This window comes from Macadamia integrifolia, unplaced genomic scaffold, assembly GCF_013358625.1.
Source record: "Macadamia integrifolia cultivar HAES 741 unplaced genomic scaffold, SCU_Mint_v3 scaffold100, whole genome shotgun sequence".
NCBI classification, from domain to species: domain Eukaryota; kingdom Viridiplantae; phylum Streptophyta; class Magnoliopsida; order Proteales; family Proteaceae; genus Macadamia; species Macadamia integrifolia.
The window spans coordinates 418,570-441,867 of NW_024868049.1; the positions used below are offsets into that span (position 1 = coordinate 418,570).

General features: G+C 42.7%; 1 protein-coding gene across 7 annotated transcripts in view; it reads right to left on the reverse strand.

The window, feature by feature from the left end:
• Positions 1-345: 345 nt before the first annotated feature.
• LOC122062303 (protein TIME FOR COFFEE-like) overlaps positions 346-23,298 on the reverse strand; it is a 71,398-nt gene continuing 48,445 nt past the window's right edge. For 2 of the 7 annotated variants that reach the window (XM_042625906.1, XM_042625904.1), the window contains exons 9-13: positions 14,995-15,283; positions 7,255-7,339; positions 6,761-6,848; positions 4,078-6,564; positions 346-818 (exon numbers count right to left, since the gene is read on the reverse strand). In XM_042625906.1, coding sequence (XP_042481840.1) covers positions 6,139-6,564; positions 6,761-6,848; positions 7,255-7,339; positions 14,995-15,283 — 888 coding nt within the window. In that variant the 3' untranslated portion in view covers positions 346-818; positions 4,078-6,138. Of the gene's footprint in view, positions 819-4,077; positions 6,565-6,760; positions 6,849-7,254; positions 7,340-14,994; positions 15,287-23,298 lie in introns of those variants that run through there. The other 5 variants (XM_042625905.1, XM_042625903.1, XM_042625909.1 and 2 more) reach the window with 4 other exon arrangements.

The following is a 23,298-nucleotide window of genomic DNA, read 5'->3' on the forward strand; positions in this document are numbered from 1 at the left end:
TCCAATCTAGCACCATATTGCGCTCTTCTCACCCCCCTCCCCCCCCCCCCACCCCCACCCCACCCCCCACCCACGAAGTCTGCTCTCTGGTCTCCATTGCACTTGGCTCAACCATTTCCATGGAATCTAAGACTTAATTCAAATCCAAATGCATTTAGCCCAGGGTAAGTTTGTACCACAAAAGCCTACATTTTCTTCTTGGGGTGTTGGGGAGGGGGAGAGGAGGGGAGGGGTGTGATTTAGGGTCTAGCTGCTTCAAGAGTTCCACTGGCCTTTCTACTCAAGTGATCCTAATCATTTAGCCTTAAATTGTGCATGGCGTGCTTTGATTGATTAGGAAATACATAAAGAAACATGAAACACTATTTAGGTGGAAAAAACTGTTCCATATCCTGCTGCGGGCACACAAATTCTTGGATATCAATGTACAGATGATTTATAGGGGATGAAAATGAGAGAAAAATATACACTTAAATAAAATGACCTTCCAACTATAATATCTTACAAAAATGGTTGCAGGTGAAAGGGAACCAGAGATCTCTCACGTATGTGTAATTTCTAAGGTAAGAAAAAGTGAAGCGCCCATGACAAAACCACCATACGTTAGTCTCAGTAGCTTCCGTTGGGACCGACCTCATTATCGGTTGAGCAAAATCACCGTCTTGCAATCAAACCAACGAGTTCCATCAGCATCCCTTATCAAGAATAGGAAAAGAAACATGCACACCGTACTCTTTCTGCAAGAAATGTCCTTTCCAGTTCTCTTTCTTTCGTTTTTCCCCTCTTCTACCGACTACCTTCTGTCCGAAATTCTCATGCTGCAATGATAGCACACACAAGGTAGTTAATTTCGACTTTACATGCACACTAAAAATATGAATACAAGTACAGACAACAAAAACAGAACACATCACGGAATACACAAGCACTTATTCTAACAGGACAACTATGCTGACTCGTGATCTTGCAAATAAGCACGTTCATCCTAGCCCATGGCACATAAATCAGCAGATAGCTATTGTAATGAATATATTTGAATTAAGGGAACGAAACTTATACTACATTAATCTAGTGTGACAAAAAAATTTCTGAAATTTCTGCTTCCCGAATCCTATAGAGGACCAAAAGTTGTCTCATGGAAGAAAAAGAAATACATTTAAATAATACTGCTTGGAGCTAATGTATTTTTTACGGCTATGTTTGGAACAAAATGCATTCTTAATTGAGAATGAGAACACTGTTTGAAAACATAAAGAGCAACCCAGTGCAAAAGGCTCCCACTGCTGCAGGTTTGGGAGGGGCAAATGGGTGCAGCCTTACCCCCAGCTTCGCAGGTGAGGCTGTTTCCAAGTTTTAAAACTTTGACCAGTATGTTACAATAGTGCAACTTAACTGTTGCGCCACAAGCTCACCCACTACTGTTTGAAAACATATTAAGTTAAAACGGATACTTGATTTCAGAATGCTCAGGCATTTCATCAAACATCCATGTGCAAAAATCGGTTTGGTGGGTACAGTCAGATTACACTCCAAACAAGCTACAACATTTGTATCATTCCTACACAAATAAAAGTTTTTCTCTTGATCTAATTTCTTCAATTTATTATTCATAATCAGCATAAAGAGATCCAATATAAGAAGTATAAATCACTGGTAATCCTAGCTATTTCCAGATTAACTCCCTTAAGCATTTCGCAAATGTTCAGCCACAAACGAAAACCCTACTGTACAAGGTCATTGAACGAACTTGAACTCACTACACAATCAGAATAGAATCGCAGTTTAACAAACCCTCCCCACATTTCCAATATATGAATATATTTATTAATGAATGGTGAATGGACAAACAAAAAGAAAAAAACTATGAAGCATTGAGGAAGAGATGAGCAGTACATACACAGGATTGAACACAGGGAAGGCAACTCACTGAAAACAGCAGAAGTGCTCAAGCAAGCAAAGGGCGCTGCGATTGCAAGGAAGAAGAGTGCCACAAGATGGAGCCAGCCAGAGAAGTGCAGCCTATGCCTATGGTGAGTGGAGCACCCTCTTCAAATCCAGGAGAGAGAGAGGTGACAAGGGAACTTCAAAGTTCCATTGGCGAGTGTCTAATGCAGATTCTTCACCAAACTATGCTTGTTTTATTAGGAATAAGTTTAGGGTTGAGTTGTATATGTATTGAGCCTTCAGTCCATGTGGTTTGGAGTATAATGGGCCACTTTTATAGGTCTAAACTGGGGATATTAAGGTTGTATATGGTATTAACTAGTTTGTTTCCTTATTCATTAGTTTCCTTTGGGCTCAATTTAAGTTGTTAGTCTTTGTTATTTCTTAGGAGTTAAGTTATTAGTTGAGTCAAGTAGTTACTTTCCTTTTTTCAGCTAGTTTCTAATTTTAATTTCTAGTAAGTATTGTATTAGGAGACTAAATTAAGGTTTCCCTCCCCCATCAACATTATAAATAAAAAAGAGGCTCCTAACGCTCCAACGATTTTGACAAACTAAATTAATGGCTGCTACAGTTTTCTTGCAAATTAATGGCTGCTACAGTCTTATTTGCAAGAAAACTTGTGTGTCTGATCACAGTATGGGTTAGTGTTCGATTCAACTACTCCTTGTGGTGTGAAGCCCGGGAAGGTCTTCTTCTTTCCAAGCTTCCTCAAGTACTCTATTGCTGCTCATCGATCCAGGTATTCAAAACTCCAATTCTGCCCAGAAAATTCAAAATTTCTATTTTGGGTTTTGGTTTCTATTTTGGGTTTTGATTTCCTGAAGCAGTTTCAGACACCAGAATTGGCTGAAACTATTGTCGATCTTCACTTCCATCTGGACCATCAATCGACCAATTCTGACCAGCTATTAGTGAGATAATTAAAATCTCCCAAAAACCCTGTTATAGTGATCTGTCCTGTCCAGGACAAAAATCGGTAGAGCTGCTTGTGAGCATATGGTTCCTTTGATATTGACCTATGAAACTATGATGGAACAGGTATATGGTTCCTCAGATATTAACCTATGAAACTATGAAAGAATAGGCCTAATACAACCCTGTTAGGACCTGATATCAGCTTCCTAATCTGATCAGAAAAGAGCTCCCTGCAGAGATCGATTGGCTGCATTGTTTTCTATTTGGCCTACTTTTCTAAACCTGGATTATTGTGCACTGTTGGAATGGTTTGTGGATGTTCTTTGATAAGTATCCTGCAGCTTTGGGAATAGGTTCACTTGTCAATCCTGTTCCACATTAGTGTCTATTGCCGGTGTTGAACATTCATCGTAGATCTGACATTAAAGAATCAGATTAATTGATGAAGAAGGCTGCGATTTTGTGGCTTCACAGGAACCGAACCAAACTTTCCTTTCCAACTCCCATACACCATCTCTTCAGATTTCGGCTTTTCCCCAGAACGATGCTTTTTCCGTACTCGGTGTTGAACGCAGATTAGGCTAAAGAGCGTGTTCTAGAAGGGGCTGCATTCTGATGCATTCCAGGATCCAACAATAAGAAGGCATACAAAACATTATTTTTGACATCTCAGAATGTATTCACAAAAGGATGCATCCTCAGAATGCATAACTAACGCAGTCAACAATTAGATCCAAAGGTGATCTGGGAACTAGTGAAAAAAATATAAGAATATCTTAGGCCTGACCACTAACATGACCTAAAGTAGGGTTGAATGGCAGAACAGAATTCATGTAGCAAATCCCAATTCTTGGGTAAAAGGCTTAGTTGAGTTGAAATCCAAAGTGGATAACCTCATAAAGCAGATCATAACTGAATGGGCCCACCAATTGATCAGCACAAACAGAATATTACATATATAAATTGGCCAAATAAGTACCCATATTATGACCCTAACCAAATAATTGGACCATCCACAGGAATTGTATCTAGATTTAATTGATCAGTTTTTTTTTTGGATAGGTCACCTTAATTTTACACGCACAACTAATAGCAGTTTCTCAGTATCAGCAAACACAATTGGGACCATGGTTTGAAGCACCCAGAGAAAGCAAGGGGGAAAAAAAAAGGACAGTACCCACACGTATGCTGATAGTAAAAGAAGGAAAGATATACCTGCTACCGGTTTCTGTTCAGGTGATTTCATGGGCAAGTTCACCTCTGACTGGGATAAGATGCTGCAGCCATTAGTGCAACTGAACTTCCAGCCAGTGGATGACCAAACACTACATGGTTCTTCCCACTACCTAGGTAGGCACCAGAAATTGTCAGAGATGTCTGTGCCTGTTGATTGGCAGGTCTTTTCAAATTGAGAGCATCTGGAAACATCGCATGTCTTTCTGAACTAATCTCCGCAGAATGCCTCTGAGATGACAGGGTACTGCTACTGCCAGAACTTTAGTGTGCAGACATATTGGAGAAGTAAAGGTGTTGGGTCTTGGGTAGGCTCTGTGCTTGACCTGATAGAGGCATGACAGATGGCCCAGACGAGGGACTAATATGGGTAGAATTCATAGGTGGAGAGGCCACCCTTGGTGCCTTCACAACTGAGCTTCCAGTGTTTTGTGTTTTTGCTGCAGCTGCTACTACGATGCCTGACCGAATAAAATTTCCTGATAAGCTTCCAGGAGCAGCCCTCTCAGAAGGTGGCATTTTCCACTGAGGAAAACCCATTGAACCAGCTTGAAAGTTGGTGGAAGCATTTGAGTAGCCTGCTGGGATAGGACCAGTATGATCGACCCCAGATGATCCCCCAGCTGCCAATGCAGAAGATTCCAACGGTTGGGTTCGAGCCATGATCTGTTTGTGAAGCTGCTGCTTAGCAGATACTGGTAATGACTGGGCATGACCAGGCTCTGGAAACTTATCACTGGAAGTGGCAGAAGCAGAAGATTTTGCAGGAGCTTTTGACTGATTTTCAGCTTGAATAGAAATTTTCCCATCACCAATCTGATATTGGTGCAGCCCAAGGGTTGGCGTAGTCTGCAACATAGGATGTCCAGAAGGGAAAGATCCAGCAGCGGCCTCCACATCTTTCAAGCTCATAAGAAGATTATGATCACCAGGTTGCATCTGTGGCTGTTTTCCACTGAAAGATGGAGGTCTTATCGCAAAATTCTGATGGAAATTTGGTATCCCTGAAACATTTTGGCCGGAAGCTTCTTCTGAGAAGGCAGAACCTGGACCTTGGAACCACCCTCTTGGTCCTGGACGGGTTCAGCCTCAGTGCAGCAAGATTCCGGAGGGGGATTCAACGAAGATACAGATGAAGTAGAGTGCTTCTGGTTATGGGGATGCAGAAGCATGCACGGCTGAAGCTGCAAGAGATGAGGAGCATAAACAGAGCCACCAAAGAAAGGAGCACCCGGCTGCAGTTGGCTGTGTCATTTGTGCTCTGTATGCAGGCGAAATAGGGAAAGGATAACTGCTGTGAAACATTGCCAGGTATTGCAGATCTTGGTTTGCTGCTATGTTACTAAAATTGGAATTCAAAGATGCTGAAGGACCAGGTGCAGAACCAGCAGTAGCAGATACCAAACTAGCATTTTCCAATCCATTGCAAGATTTACTTCCGCTTGACCTATTCTGGGTGAAACGAAAAATGAAAGCAGGCACATAGAGTGAAATAACAAAGAGTAATAACATGAGAATCTAATAGTCTGCCTTGAAAAATAAAATGGATAAATAAGAACTAACAGTCTGTACCACATGAATAATTACAAGCCGATACCCGTCATACCCTGTAACACATGCATAAGCACAAGCACACACTATACAACAGCTGCACTGCTCGACTTGCTGAACAAAGCAGAGGTGCATAACTCACAAGATTGTTCAATTCTGTATTGGAAATTTGCCCAATTGTGGACCTAATCTTTCTAAACCAAACAGGTTTTAGCTCAGGAATCCTTCATGTAATCTAAGACCCATTCAAGAGGTGGTCCACTGCTGTAGCCATCTGGACTAGGGATTACAAAGTTTCTGTCCATGAAAAAATGGAATAGATGATTTCCCCTCATATCTTGTACGTTTTATTTATATTCAAATATTCAGTGATAAAGAAAAGGAAATGACCACTTATGGTTGAGCTCAAGTCCAACCTATAAAATTTCTCCTAAACAAGGCCCTCAGAAAAAGAGCAGGGATAAAAGAAAACTAGAAGTCATAAAATGATCATCATAGAACTCCGTAACATCTACGATTAAATCTTCTTAATATGTCGAACATAATAAAATCCTGAAAACCAAACTGATGTGCTGATTGGTGAAGCTGAGGTGACTTTCTTTGGTTATCTGCCAAAGAGTTGGGAAGTTTATCCACTGAATTGTGTCCATTTAATGTGATTACTGAACCAGGTCCAAAATTACAATGCGGGACCATGTTTGGATTTCTTACTACGGAACCAGCACTGAAAAGTATTGATTCTGAAGGTGGCATCATATTCAAGTTATATGGTTTGCCTCCATGCAGAGCTGCAGAGCCAGCAGCATGCCAGAAATTGTTGAGTCTAGCCATTTGTTGCTGATAGTGTATGAGCCGAGCAATGAAACAATGGGTGGCACAGTGACTGGGCCGTGCCTGCGGTAGCATCATAAAGGTTGACTGCCAAAAAAGCAAGATACAATCAGATTGGCAGGCAATATTGGATTACAAAGATAAGAGAGAAATATCCAGAATCAAAGAATTCATGCCAAGCTCTATGCAAATCTCAAACCAATGTGAAGCACTGGGAAAGGCTGTTAAACTTCCATAAAACCAGTGAGGTTTCTAAAGGAGATACTAGGAAACTAGGAATTACATTTGTTATTGCACAGTTCCCTTCCTTGGGCATGGTGTCTTGGACAGCTTCCAGTCCTGAAAGATTAGATGGACTTGAACCCAGATACCTGATCATCGGAGATTCTAATCAATTAACATATCCAAGTACGCTAGAAGAAATAAACAATTTCAAATTAATTTTAAGGATAACCCTAGTAAATTAATATTGTGTTCAGACTTAACAGCAAAGAGCAGTGAATTTTATTAACAGCATACAGAATTGACTGCAGAGGGTGGACCTTGGCACAACGGTAAGATTGTTCCATTACGACCAAGTGGTCATGGGTTCGAGTTGGAAAACAGCCTCTCCACAAAGCGGGGGTAAGGCTGCATAGATTATGACCCTCCCCATATCCCGCAGTAGTGGGAGCCTCGTGCACTAGGCATGCCTATTTTTTTATACATACAATTGACTGCCCATTGGATTTTCTGTCGTGGAGGCAGGCTGTAGTAAGTGTGAAAAGTTTTGCATACCCAAATGGAGGAAGACCACCATGCCATCCAGGAACTGTAACTGGAATAGGATTCGATGTGGATGCCATGATTCCAACAGGTGGGCCTGAGAAAAGCATAAAAGCGAAAAACATGAATCCAATGAACACAGAAATAAAGAAAAGATAAAAAAGGGGTTGATATCTCTACCATCCAAAGGTTACATGTTAATCCAAAGTTATCAACTATCTATCAATAGGTAATTAGTCTGAAAGCTCAGCCCAACCAATGGAAATCTTCCAGTCCAATTTTTTTTTTTTTTTTAATGTTGCATCCTTAAGAGGTGTCAAAAGGTTCCCATTCCCAATCAATGAATCATGTGTTGATAAATCTAGATGTTGGGCATACCAAACAATTGCTAAGGAGCATCATATATGCCATAATAATGCTCTAGGTTTACCCATAAAGAATATCCATTTGTCATGCGGTCATGCCCCTTTACAAGGGATCCTTTATTTAATTTATTTATTTTTATTTTGGGGGGGGGGTGGTTGCCAATGATTTTAGTACTCAGAAATGGGCATCGGATAGGTCTCCATCGATTCCTACCTGATTCCATATTGAATCATCCAGAATCAGTCCAGACTTGGTCATACTTGGTCAGAGAACGTTTTTCAGAATAGAAGGAAATCGAGATCAGAGAGTCAGGCGATACAACCTATCTGATTCCCATTTTTTTTTTTTTAAACTGGAAATGCCAGGCATGATCCTCGCCATCCACTCCAACACACCCATTGGTCTATACATAATTAAGGCAAAGAAGTACACTAATCTTCCGTTGCTTAATGTTGTCTACTGGGATGCTTTTGGTTATAAGAGATCCTTCATTAAGCATAGTTGTCATGGCGACTGAGTGACCCAAGGCGTTGGAGGGGCATCTAGGTGACAAGGTGCTCTTCTAGCCATTGCCTAGGCGCCTTTTGTGTGCAGTATATGACTATATGAACAGAACAACATATAATAAACTGCAATGATGCTTTTATATAATTATGCTTATATGCAACATAGAAGCCATATTAATGCAATATGATATAATTATGCTAGTAATGACCTAATATGAGAAAACCAACATATAATAAACAAAGCATCGGATATAATATATAAGTATATCAATTGGATTTGAATAAGCTTCGCCTCTCCCTGGCCCTCTATGACTGACCTCTCCCCATGATCTCCGGCGGCTTCTACCACCAGAACCCCCCTCCCCTCCCTGAATCCCACCCTGTTGATAACTTTCCTCCTCCCTCTTCTGTTCCCTCCTCTCCTCTGCTTCCTCAGGCAGATTCCACCACTGTTGACACCCTTCCTTCTCATAATCCTCCCCCCCCCCCCGGCTCCTTCCCCCTCTAAAATCCTGGCCTCTATCGCCTCCACGAGCTCCCACCCCTCCTTCGTTGGCTTTCCTCTGTCCATCCCCCCCACCCTCCTCACGTATTCTCGAGTCAGCTTCTGCCCTGTCGGTCTGCTGGACTCTGAGATTGCCAAATGGAAAAATTGTCTCATCGGCCATTTTCTCAGAAGTACACCACCTTTCCCCATTGTAAAAGCTTTGCTCTCCCGCCAATGGAAGATCGTTTGTCCCCTCTCGCTGACGCTCCTTGACAACGGTCTGTTTATCATCATCTTCACCAATGAAGTTGAAAAGAATTTTGCATTGAACGGTGGCCCCTGGATGGTTGGAAAGAAGCTGATTTTTCTCCGGCAATGGGACCGGTTCCCTCCTTCAAAGTGGACTTCAAATCCATCCCCGGTTGGATCACCCTTCCCAACCTGCCCCTGCACTTCTGGTGTGCAAAAGGCCTCAACATCATTGGCTTGATTCTTGGTAAACCCCTTTATTCTGATCTCCGAACAAGAACCTAGGACCGTTTGGCCTACACTCACATTTGCGTGGAAATATCCACTGAATCTCCCCCTCCTTCCTTGGTAGACATCCACAACGATGAAGGCTTCTCCTTCACTCAGGAAATTCATTACGACTGGCTCCCCCCATCTGTACCATATGCAAATCCTTCGGCCACAAGACCGATAGGTGCGCCCCTCAAGCTGTCCCTGCTTCAGAAGTTGCCCCTGTTGCTGAATATTCTATTCCAGCTGATGACCTGATGCCTTCTGCTCTTCAATAGACCAAAGTATTCTCTAGAAGAAGAAAGCACCACCGTGCCCTTCGCCGGAACCACAGCCGAATGGCAGAACCCCAACTCTCTGAGAATCCCGCTTCCCCCTGCTGCAGACCTGCTTCCCTGGGACCACTGGACACTGCTCTTTTGCCCATTGGTCCCAACCGATTCCATCTCCTGTCTAATCCTACCTGCTTTGACTCTGATTCTGCTTCTTCCCTCCCCCCTTCTAGGTCCTCCTGCACTGACACTGAAGCCTCCACCTCTCACACTTTTCCTTCTGCTCCACAGGCTGAAGATCTCCTTTTACCGCATGTTGATTCCTTCTCGAACCCTCCCCCGTCCTCTCTCCCTTCATCTAACACCATATTCTCCTCTCTTGACTCTTCTACCCCTGCAGACTCCCCAGCGCCCTTTCCTACTCTTCTCCCTCTTCCATTGGCTCGTGTGAACCCTTTGTTGGATGGTCCCACTCCACTCCAGTCTTCCCTCTCTATCCCTTCGTACCAGCCCCTCCTTTTTGGCCCTTCCTTTCCTGGCCACCCTTATTTAAACCATACCTTTTACCCCCCTCCTGTGGACCCGTCTGACCGATTTACCTTATCCATCTTTAACCCGACCTACCTTAAGCGGCTTGACCTGCCTGGGCTCCTACTGGCTATGACCTGCCACTTACATTCGAACCCTTCTTCTTTGACCAACTCCCCTGATCTCCTTACCTGCTCTTCGTCTTTTGCTTGCGCCAACCTCCCCGCTATGAGTGTCCTCGCTGCCCCCTATGCTGGTGCCCCATTCTCTCTTGGCCTCCCACCAGGATATGTCCTCCCCGCCGGCTCTGCTCATGCCTTGGAAAGTGTCATCTCCGACCCTGTATCTTGTGCCACCATTCTTCGAGACGTCTGCCCGCCAGCAGTTGCCCCCTGCAGCTTGTCGATCGCCACCTCTGGCCCTACGACTGCTGCTGCTAGCGCCCTCCCAGCTAATTCTCTCTGGACCCCCCCGTTGGTCTCTGCTGCTGCGACAGGCTCCGCCACATCCTCCGCGTCTCCAATTGTCAATTGCCTTGATACTGTCTTCCCCCTTGCCGGTTTTGCTTAACGGCTTGGTCTTCCACCAGGGCCGATAGCCCCCCCCCACCAAATTTCACTGTTGATTTTTCTGCTTAACTCCCTCGCATTCCGCCAGGGACCGCTGCTACCACCACTGCTGCTCAACTCCCTGTCCTTCCTTCAGGTACAACTGCTACCACCACTGCTGATGCTACCAATGTTGACAATCAACTCCCTGCATTCCGCCTGGGACAACTGCTCCAACTTCCCCTGGTCTCCAACCAGGGCCCGCTGCGACTTCTCCGATCTCTCTCAATCCTAGGCATCTGCTCCTCTTCTAAGCATTCCCCAAAGTTATATGGCTCTACCAAAGGCCCCATGAAGAAAGTCAGATCCCTCAACCCTCTACACTCAAGGAGTACTGTCGTAGAACCAAACGGTCTCCCCCCTCCCCTCCCCTAGCTCTCTGAAGTTATATGGCTCTACCAAAGGCCCTATGAAGAAATTCAGATCCCTCCGATCCACTTCTACAAAATATAAGGTCCTTAAGATCCCTCAACCCTCTCCCCTTAAAGAGTACTCTCGTAGACCCAAACGGTCTCCCCCCTCCCCTCCCCTCCCCTCCCCTAGCTCCCCAGAGCGCTTGCAGCCAAATTCTTCTAGTTCCAAATGATTCCTTGGATCCTCTGGAATGCCAGAGGTCTAAACTCCTCTGCTAAGCAATCTGTTATCCGCTCTCGCATCAAGTCCTCTAAAGTTGTCGTTTGCTTCCTCTTGGAGACCAGGGTTTTTGAGGACAATGCCTCGCGTTGATTGCTCCTTCCTAGTCTCTTATCTCCAACTATGGGTTCTTTGGAACCCATCCACCTCTCTTTCGTTACCCCCTCACCCTCCTTGTCCCTTCACTGTCATTTATGCTCTAAATTATGGCCCTGACCGCCTCCCTCTCTGGTCTGACCTCCGATCCCTTGTCCCCTCGTTTGATAGGCCAATGTTGTCTGTGCCTCGCACGAAAGTGGTCTCCCAATTGATCCTATTGATGTCAATGATTTCAATTGTTGCATCGACGATCTTGGCATAAACCACCTCAAATGGTCGGGATCCGAGTTCACCTGGCAGAACTGCAGGAGCGGCAACGCTAGGGTTGCATGCAAATTGACAGAATTCTTGTCAACGAATCCTAGCTTGATTCCTTTGCATCCTCCAATGCCAACTTTGGCCTCCCCGGAATCTTTGATCTCTCCCATCTCCCTTTCGTCCAATCCATCTCTTCCTTCGGCCCAAAGCCTTTCAAATTCTTCGACATATGGACCTAGCACTCAGACTTCCTGCCTTTGGTCCAAGATGCCTGAAACATCCCTGTCTTTGCCAGGAAGGTTAAGAATGCTAAATTAGCCCTCAAGATTTTGAACTCTAGCATCTTTGGGACCATCTCTGATCACGTTCTTTCTTGTCAGAATAAACTTGACTTCATCCAATCTAGACTTCTGTCTGGTCTCCATAACAATCTGCTGGCTAATGAGGAAAAGATTGTTGCCTCTAAGCACTCTGATCTCTTGTCCCAAGAGGAAAGCTTCCCTCGGCAAAAATCTAGAATCAAGTGGTTGGACCTTGGAGATAGTAACTTTGCTTACTTTCACCGTTCTATCAAGGCCAGAACCAATGCCAATTCTATCGCCAAGCTTCTCACTGACTCTGGCATCGAGATGACCTCCCCTTCTGAAATCAAATTGAAGACATCTCCTACTTTTCTAACCTTTTCAACCCTTCTCTCCCCCCCCCCCCCAGTCATTCCTCCTAATCTCCTCAATAAGTTCATCCTTGACCACCTCCGTCATTCGCTTCAATCCATCCCCTCTAATAAGGAGATTATTACTGCCATCTTCTCCCAAAAATCTAACAAGGCCCCTAGCCATATGGCTTTAGCATGGGATTCTTCTCTGCCTGCTGGCACATTATTAGAGATGATCTCATCGGTGCCACCAAAAGTTTCTTCCTCAACCCCTCCCAAATTCAAGGTTTCAATCACACCTTCCCTTGTCTTATCCCCAAGAAGGATGGTGCCCAAGTCATGGCTGAGTTCCACCCCATCTCTCTGTGCAACCTTCTCTAGAAATTCATAGCGAAAATCCTTGCCAACCGAATCCAAATGGTTATCGACTCCCTTGTCAGTCCCAATCAATCCGCTTTCATAGCGGGTAGAAGTAAATTTGACAACATCATTCTCTACCACGAGATTATAAGAGGCTTCGAGCATAAAACTCATTCTTAAGCTGCTCTACTCAAGCTTTCGACTCAATCCATTGGGATTTACCTCAAATGTCTCGTTATAAATGTCCTTTCCTCCTTTGTCCACTAGATCAATTCTTGTATCTCCTCCCCCCGCTTCTCTGTCCTTGTCAATGGTAGCTTGGCTGGCTACTTCTCCGCTTCTGTGGGAATCAGGCAAGGATGTCCCTCTCCCCCTTCCTTTTCTCTTTTGCTCGTGAAGTCCTATCCATATCTATCCAATTATCAGCTGACCGCCACCTCATGTCCCCCATTCCCAGATGCAAAGGTCTCTTCTTCACTCACTTAGTATTCTCTGATGACCCTATGATCTTCTCCAAGGCCGAACCCTCCTCCATCTCCAACATCATGGCCTCCCTCCGCCCCTTTGAAAACCTCTCGGGCCTTTGTATTAACCTTCTTAGATCCAACCTATTCCTCTCCGGTGTCTCAGATACCCATAAAGATCTCCTCCTTGCTCTTATTGGCTTCTCCATTGGCTCCCTCCCTGTTAAGTACCTTGGTCTCCCTCTCATCTCCACCAGGCTCACCTCTCACCACTGCTCTTCCCTGCTTAACCACCTTAGGAGAAAGCTCCAGCTCTAGAAAGGCAAGCTTCTCTCCTATGCAAGAAGACTTACTCATCAAATCTATCTTGCAATCCATGTACCTCTATTGGTCGGATATCTTTGCTCTGCCCTCGAGTACTTCCAAAGCCTTTGATTCCATCCTCTACTCCTTCTGGAAAGGTATTGAGCCCTCCAGATTTCTCCACCCCTTGAGTTGGTTCAAGGTTTGTTCTCTTAATTCCGAGGGTGGTCTTAGGCTAAGGAAAATCAAGGACGTTAACAAAGTGGGTATCCTCAAGCTAATCTAGAAAATTGTCACTAAGCACAATAGCATCTGGGTCTCCTAGGTCTACTCCCACCTCAAAAATGATTCCCTCTGGACTACTCCCCTTCGCCCTAATGCTTAATGGATTTGGCATAACATCCTCTCCTCTAGATCCTCTGCTCTAGGTGTCATATCCTAATCCGTAAGCAATGGCTCAAACACCTCTCTTCGGCTCAACCACCCTGGCACTCTTTAGGTATCCTCCTTTCCATTTATTCCCCGAGGACCATCTATTCCTCTGGTCTAGGTAGAATGGCCAAAGTGTCTAACATCCTCTCTGATGATAGCTGGTCCCCCCTTGTCCCCCTCCTCCTGCCGACCCCAGGTCCTCCCTCCCCCTATCCCCCCTTGGGCATCGTGGTAGGGATGATAAGATCCTTTGGATTCCCTCCCCAACTTGTTCATTCACTACTGCCTCGGGTTGGGAGTCGGTTGGATCCAAAGCCCTCTTGTGCCATGCTGCAATATCATCTGGTTCAAGGGCACATCCCATGCCACAACTTCACTTCCTAGGTGGCATTGTCCAACTGTCTCCCTACCCAGGATTTCCTCATTCACCACATATCAACGTCTCCCCGTCTTGTTGCCTTTACTGGAATGGTACTGAAGACATCGATCACCTATTCTTCTTTTATCCTTTCTCCTCCACCATCTGGAACAAAGTCCTTCAATCTTGCTTGCCTTCTCGTAGGAGAATTCTCCCCTTCCCTCGTGAATGGATTTGGATTGATATGACTTTTAGAGGCCCTTTTATTCGTGACACCATCGGGAAGCTTGCTTTTGGAGTCACGATATCCCATATTTAAATGGAGCATAATCTCCGCAGATGGACTTCCAATTCATGATCTTTCGACAAGATTTGGAAAGCTATCTACTTTGATGTCAGCTCCAAGTTAGGTTGCCTTCACCACTGGTCATTTAGAGACTTCGCCAGGAACAGACTTATTGTTGATTCTTGGGGCTCTCCCCCACCATCTTATCCCCCCTTTTGATGTTTCCTCTTTCCTTCGAGCCTTTGGCTCTTTTATGGTTGCGCCTCCCTAGAGGCCATGCCCCTTTTGGCTCCCCCCCTCTTGTATATTCTTCTCCTTTGGTAATGAATTCATCTATTCACCCAAAAAAATATATAAGTATATCCATTGAAAAACAAAACAATAACCATAAATCAACATAACATTGTGAAATGTCAACAAGGAGTGTTGTCTCCTTGGGCCCAATAAAGAGCCTAGACACCTAGGCATCGCCTTGATAATTATGCCTGTAAGAGCCAATTAGTTGGGCAGTCTAGTCTGGAAACCTGGTAAGGGTTATGTTATTACTTTATTACAGATGGAGTGGTGCAAGGAGTAGCTCACAATGACTAGTCAGTTTAGATTACGGATAATACCCACCAGTTCTATCAGTTGATCTTGTTGAATTTCTTGATAGTTTCTGAAAGGGCTGCTTGTTGTTACTCTTATCCAAGTTCTTTCGATCATCAACATTAGGTGATTCACTTTTCTTCACATTATGCAAATTATTGTTCAAGGTTTCCACCTTCACAGTCTCCTTCATCTGCATATTCTGCCTCAAATCCTGAATGTTGTGATTGTGCCTTCGTCTTGCTTCATCTGCCTCCATTTGTCCTTCAGTAATGGTGATCACTTCAGTCTTACTAGTGGCTTCTCCAATGACTGGGTTCTGCTGAGGTACGACAAAATATCAGAGGACAAAGAATAAAAAATGTCATCATTGGGAATGATTGAAGCAGATTATGTTGACTATGCATGCAAATATCATTCAAGTATGGAAACATAACTTAAGTCTTGGTACCTCACAAGTATCACATAAAGCATAAAAGACCATATGAATGAATGTATATATGAATGTGTGTGTGTTCATGTGTACATGCATAAGTACGTACATACATATGTACGCAAGACAAAATCACTAGGCTCTGCAGCTGCAAGAAAATGTATATGCACGGTGGAATAGAATCATGAACCAGTTATACTGTAATATATATTTTTAGAACATCAATTTAATACGTAAAGATAGAATTATTTTCAGAACATCAATTTAATATGTAAAGATAGAATTAATCTAAAAATAAAAGGGGTCAAGAGTCTCTGCACCTGCAACAAATTTATATGCATGATGGAATAGAATTATGAATCAGTAATTCTGTAAGCTCCATTCTAAACATCCAATATCTATTTCTATTAACAGCAAAACTAGGGTAGAATGCTTGAGTGATCTGTGTGACCACACAAGCGCTTTATTTATAATAACCAAAGAAGAGCCAAAATTACAAGTATGCCCCCCTTCAGCCGACCCTCATTAATTAGAGTTGGTGAAAAGGGGAAAAGGCTATAGTGCCCCTACGGCACCTTAATTAAATATTCTAACACTCCACCTCAAGTTGGTGCATAGAAATCACACTTTCGACTTCACTAAACAAGGATGAAACACCTTTCCTGCTAATTCCTTAGTGAACACATCAGCCAACTGATCACCAGACTTCACAAAGGAACATAAATCAAACTAGCATCCAACTTCTCTTTGATGAAGTATCTGTCGATCTCCACATGTTTGGTATGGTCATGCTGTATTGGATTATGAGTGATACTGATACCAGCCTTGTTATCACAGTAGAGCATCACTGGAATACAAAAAGCTACACCAACATCCTTCAATAGTATGCGTAACCAAGGATTAAAGCATCGGTATCGGTTGCCGTATCGGTCGACCAAAATTAAGATATGTATCGGAGGGTATCGTATCGTATCGGAGATACGCTAAAGATACACACATAAATGGATATGAAACACCTTTTTAAACACTTTTGCATAAAAAATTTGTTAAGAAAAACTATTGATAACATGTATTATGCATAAACACTAAATTGAGGGTATCGCACTAAGAATTCAAGGTTTGTAGTTGTCCCATAAATGTAAAATCCTTGTTCCCAACCTTGATTTCCACTTTAGTTAGAGAGAAATATGACTGGCAGCAACTTTGGAACAAAAACCCCTCAAAAATTCGTGTTTTCTGAAAAAAATACTCATCTTGGCCATTATATGACCGTAGCGCACTGTATCGGTACATACCGATACTCACCGATACGTACTGATACTCACCGATACGTACCGATCGATATATACAAATACTCACCGATACGTACTGATACATACCGAAATGTATATTTCACCTTGATTTTATATTTTCCATAGAGTATCAGTACGTATCGATAGTGTATTGGTGCATATCGATATGTATCATAGGATATATATTGATACGAAAGGATTTTAAAAATTCCATGTATCGTATCGGTCGGCTAAATTTAAGATACGTATCGGAGGGTATTATATCGGTATCGGAGATACTTTAAACCATGTGCGTAACCCATCCAACTCACAAATCCCCTGTGCCATAGCACAAAACTCTACTTTTAACACTAGATCTGACCATCAAATTCTGATTCTTGCACGCTAATATGCTAAGATTGATTTTATGTTAAGTGAATCATAAGGAGATAAAAGGATCCCTTTTTCTGGAGCTGACTTCAAGTATCTCAAGATACCAAAACTACCTCCATGTGGGAGGAATAGGGATCATGCATAAACTGACTGACGAAACTAACAACCACAGCAATATCAGGCCATGTATGGGAGAGATAGATCAGTTTTCCTACCAACCATTGGTAACGGCCTTTCTTAACCAATTCACCTTCTTTTTCCTTGATCTAGGTACTAGCTTCCATAAGAATATCAGAAGAGTGACAACCCAATAAACCAGACTCAGACAATAGATCAAGGATGTACTTCCTCTGAGAAAGAAAGATGCCTTTGGAAGACCAGGCAACTTCAATCCCAAGAAAGTACCTTAGCGTTCCTAGATCTTTTATTTCAAATTCTGGGCCAAGAAAGCCCTTGAGGTGACCAATCTCAGCATTATCATTTCCTATTACCAAAATGTAACCCACATACAATGAGCATAGTAATTCTATCTCACGACCTTTTTATGAACAATGTGTGGTCAGCATTACTCTTCTTATACCACACAGATGTCATTACCTTGTGAATTCTCCCAAACCGTGCTCGAAGTGACTACTTCCACCCATAGAGAGCACACTCAATTTATAGACCTGATGCGGATCCAGGTTTTAAGGACTAAAATCGGATTGCTTAGGGGGCCCACTAAATAACGAAATAGTTCACTGTAGACCAACCAGGGGCAAATTGTAATTTCTGGTACAATTTAGGAGCTTTATAGAGTGAAATAATTGACTAAAGACTTATCAGGAATTAAACCCAAAGAGAATGATCAATTCTGGAAATAAAGATAAGTAATGGGGTTAAACTGAAAAAAATCCAGAATGAAGGGTTATTTTGCAAACTAGTAAAAGGGAGGTGTCTTTAATAAAGAACTTAAAAGTTGGAGGGGCTTATCTGTAATAACCAGCAATAATATGTGTAAACATTAAACCTGTCTTCTTCCTCACGATAGAACCAGCCAAGGCACAAAAAGAAGGCTTGCGGTGATGAGAACTTCCTTCAGGGGCATCGATTCAATCACAGATCTTGGGCGAAGCTTGGACACCTGCTGGCCTCGTGATTCCATCAGAAAAACCCATCAAACAGCAAGCAAAGAAGAACAAAAACACCTGCAACTCAGATCTGGGCGAGAGCTTCAGGTAGGCCTGAAATTGGACTTCGAACTCAGGTTGGGGAGGAGCTTTGGAGCTGGAACCTTGGGGTTATTTTCTTAAAAGGAAAAAGGAACCTACGACCAAAGTTTCTGGGCTAATCCCTGGCAGAAGATTCAGCTACACTGATCCTGAACCTGGTAGTATCGCTCAGAACAGAACATTCCCAGACAAGGAAGATATATAACAGGGAAAGAGGGGAGGACTATAAAGAGGAAGAAGATAAGAAGAGAAAAGAAGAGGGATTTCAGAGATTCAGGGAGGGGGGCTACAACTCATGGCAGCCATGGTTTTCATACCAGGTCTCAATTCTTCAAAAAAAATTTCAAATCTCAATCTCAGTTTTCTTATATTACATGGCTATTTAAAGAGAATCAAAACATAAAATTGGTAGTTTATTAAAAATAGAAACTATCCTAATTAGCAACTGAAAATAAAATTCAATCTAATTAAAAATACTACCAACTAATCCTAGCTCTGAAAATGGAAAGTAAATAAAAGATATTCTAAATCCATCGGCAAACTGCATCAAGACCTTCCTTGAGTTCCCTCATGGGAGAATCCTGGTGTAATATCCATGTACACTTCCTCATCGAGCTCTCCATGGAGGAAAGCATTATTTACATTAAGTTGTTGGAGATCCTCGTCCTAGATTCACAGCACATGAGAGCTAAATTCACACAGAAGTAAGTTTGGCAACAGGTGCAAATGTCTCTTGGTAGTCGATTTCATATGTTTGAGTGAACCCTTTAGCAACAAGCATAGCTTTGTACCTGTCAACTGAGACATCTATTTTTGCTCACCCACGGACACACTTACACCGAATTGGTCTTTTTCCAGGATGAAGAGACAAGTTCCCATGTATCATTCTTTTATAAGGCTCCCATTTCTTCCACCATTGCTACCTTCCATTTTCCATCTACAAACTGATGCAGAATTGATGTTGTTGAACCGGATTAACCCTTCGGGCAACCTCAACCGAGATGAACAGGGTCCAATTGGATTTTTGGATTCATTAGGATCTTTAGGATTTTATTTTGTTCGGGATTGTTTGCAATCTTTTAATTTGGGTAGTTAATATTCAATTAGGGAGTTACCAATTTAGGTTTTATTTTGTTTCTAATTTCATAGTTAGAATTTAGGAAGCAAACTAGGAGTTGCTAATTTTATTTTAGATTTTGTTAGGAAAGTTTTAATTTCAGTTTATTATATAAAGGCATGTAACCCAAGTAATTAGACAGATTTTTTTAATAATGAATTAATTAATTGGTTGAATCCTTGTGGTTTGCTTGGTCGTGAGACCTTCTTCCCCCTCCCCCTTTGTGTGATTCTTCTCTTCTCCCTGCAACTCTGAGTTCACTCAGGGATTTCTTCTCTTTCTCTCCATCACCTTCCATCAAGTGGTATCAGAGCCGAAGGATCCATCTCCTTCGTTCCATTTTCCTTCCCTATCTTCTTCCCCTTCTCAGTTCCTATTTTCCTTCCTTATCCTTTCCCATTCTCTGCTTTGGTTCTTACCGTGACAGAGAACAGCAAAAAAAAAAAAAAAAAAAATCTCTCCTACCCATCGTTCCCAACTAAAACCCCACCCTTGACCCTTCAAGCGGCCCTCCCCTCTCTTCATTATACCCATCTCCTGTTCTGTTAACATAACCTCTCGTTTTCTGTCCAACAGCAAAAAAAAGGAAGAGATTAGAGCTCCCAGACGTGAACTCAACTAACCCCTCTAGGGTTTTCGACTGCAGCCAGTTGAAAAAAAAAAACTCACGGAACAGCCCTTACCGCCACCCCACTTTTCCTTTTTTCTGCCTTCCATCGACCCATTACCCTCACACATGGATTAAAGTATCGATATCAATCACCGTATCGGTCAGCCAAAATTAAGATATGTATCGAAGAGTATCGTATCGTATCCGAGATACGCTAAGATACACTAAAAATACACACATAAATGGATAGGAAACATTTTTTTTAAACACTTGCATAAAGAATTTGTTAAAAAAAGCTACTGATAACATGTATTATGCATAAACACTAAATTGAGGGTATCGCACTAAGAATTCAAGGTTTGTAGGTGTCCCATAAATGTAAAATCCTTGTTCTCAACCTTGATTTCCACTTTAGTTAGAGAGAAATATGGCTGGCAGCAACTTTGGAACAAAAACCCCTCAAAAAATTATGTTTTTATGAAAAATTACCCATCTTGGCCATTTTATGACCGTAGCGCATTGTATTGGTACATATCGATACTCATTGATACTCACCAATACGTACCAATACATACCGAAACGTACATTTCACCTCGATTTTATATTTTCCATAGAGTCGTGTCGGTGCATATCGTATCGTATTGATGTGTATTGGTGGTGTATTGATGCATATTGATATGTATCGTAGGATATATATCGATACGAAAGGATTTTAAAAATTGTATGTATCGTATGGGTGTGTATCGTATCGGTCGGCTAAATTTAAGATACGTATCGGAGGGTATCGTATCGGTATCGGAGATACTTTAAACCATGCCCTCACCTTAGAGTTCCAATAGCCAAAAAAAAAAAAAAAAAAGAGAGAATAGAAGAATCGACCCTCCCTGTCTCTCCGCCCTCCTCTTTCTCCCAATTTTCATCGATCAAAACCCTTCTTTTAAGGTTCTAGATTGTGAAAAGAAAAAAAAGAGCAAAAAGAGAGAAACAGAAAACAAAAGAAGAAGAAGAGAGAAGACGAGAAGAAGATGGGAACATACCTGTTCCGAACTTTCTATATCACCGCTTGGTATGCTCGAACATCCTGCCAGCCTGAAACCTTGCTTCATCCTTCACGTAAGCCGCTGTTCCCATCACCAGAAGTGACCACTGCTAGTGCTAACTCCATCTATGAGTAAGAGATCCCTTCCCCCCTTTGTCGGTGAAACCCCCAACATCTCCTTTTTGTTCCTTCTTTTTTTAAATTCTTCTGACTTACCAGAATTATCCCTCGTTCCCTTATTTTTCCCCATTGGCCTATTTTATAACTATCTCCCAAGTCTACCCTTCCCACACACATAGTTGTCATGGCGTCGCCTAGGTGTCGCTAAGGCGGCGATTTGGCGTCCTGGCAGAAAAAGAAGTTCATGGCAGTGCTACGATTTACGTGACTCACAAATGACGGTTGCCATTGGCTAATAGGCATCGCTATGGCACTGCCATGGACGCCAGGTCACCCCTGATTCACTAGGCGATCGATTTTTTGTAAAATACAGGGTGATTTTGATAGGGCTATATTGATTTTTGATGATTTGATGTTGCTTAATGTTGGTTTTATATGTTATAGGGTATATATTGTAGGTTTGTAGCATGCTAAATAACTTTAGAAAATAGGAAAAAAAAATAGCATATTAAATAACTTTAGAAAATAGGGAAAATAAAAAATGACACATGGACGATTTGACCGCCATGGCAACGCCATAACGGTCGATTCATCGCCAAATCGATTAGCCACCCCTCCACCGCCTTGGATCGATTTGATGCCGTGACAACTATGCCCACACATGGTATATTTGTGAGTTACAATCGAACTTTAGTTATTTACAATTCTGCCATCTTTTTGAAGAAAAAAAAAAGTGACCCTCTATATTTATAGTTCTGCCACCCATGTGCCTAGTAGAGTTGTCTTATTTTGTGAGGTACAAAATGATGCCAAATACAAATCTGGTCATGGAATCTTTTGTGTTCAAGTTCAGAGTTCGCTTGCCTAATGGAAAGCCTGCTAAATTGTTAATTGATGAGCGATTAAATGATAATTTTGTCTCCAGATCCGTGGTGGATATGTTGTTGAGACCAGTCAGATTTTTTTTTAGTCAGAGGATAATGTATTTGTTGAATTTTCTGTTCCTCCTTATTATGATGGTGCCTTTTGTGAAGTGTTTGACTCTCCTCAGCGCATCATTAAATTGGGTCGCGGCTGGTTAGAACAACGGGACGGTATTCTTGATCGTGACAACAATATGTGCACCCTTCAGGCTTACCACATGGGTCGAAAATTTGATCTTCATGGATTGGTTAAGTCAGAGAAAGTGATACCCCCAATACAACCACAAGTTGAATCAGAGGCATCAACACAAGTGGAAGACCATCCTATTGTGGAACAGGTGATGACAATAGAAAGAGAGAAAATTGTGGATCAAGTAGTGGAGGACATCAATGCAATGCCACTTGTTCACCATCATGAATTTGTTCTTCCCTGTGATTTTTCGGACTTGAATGCACCTCCAAAGCTTCACATCATGGATTTTGTTAGTGATGCAGACGACGAGAAATTCACCCCCGTTTGTGAGTTTTTATTGCTGTCATTCTTTAAAACTCGTGGACGAGTTTTTCTTAACATCGGGAGAGTTGATGCAGAATTGATGTTAAACCGGATTAACCCTTCGGGCAACCTCAACCGAGATGAACCGGGTCCAATTGGATTTTTGGATTCATAGGATCTTTAGAATTTTATTTTGTTCGGGATTATTTTTGTTACACCCGTGCCCTAATCAGGTCAAATTTGAACTGTTGTGACAGGACTCGGATGGAAGATCGAAAGTACGGCCGGGTTTTGGCTCGCTACTGCACATCGCCGAATGGGTAGAGATGACCCCATATGTTCGTGTATCACATGCCTGTCCAACTGAAGAGGATTTACACCTTCCGATCCCAGACGGTAAGTGACCCGACTCCCCACACTTGATTTCCTCCGCGCATCATAATTGTCAAAAAGCCTTGGGCATGTCTGAGGGTAACCACTAGTGCGAGACCAACCTTAGGACAGCAAGCTATCATCAAGACAGCAGGCTGTCTTGACCACCAGAAACAAGCCACCGGAAGCAACATGGGCATGAATCCGGTGCCTGTTTCCGGTAGGTCCACTGGCTGCTGTCAAGGTTCCGAAGCCTGTGGGTCCCGCCACTCGCATTGTAAATGGTACCGGATGATCCCAAACCATCCTCCACACCTTCCTCTTGATGTGAACACCTTATGGACCTAAA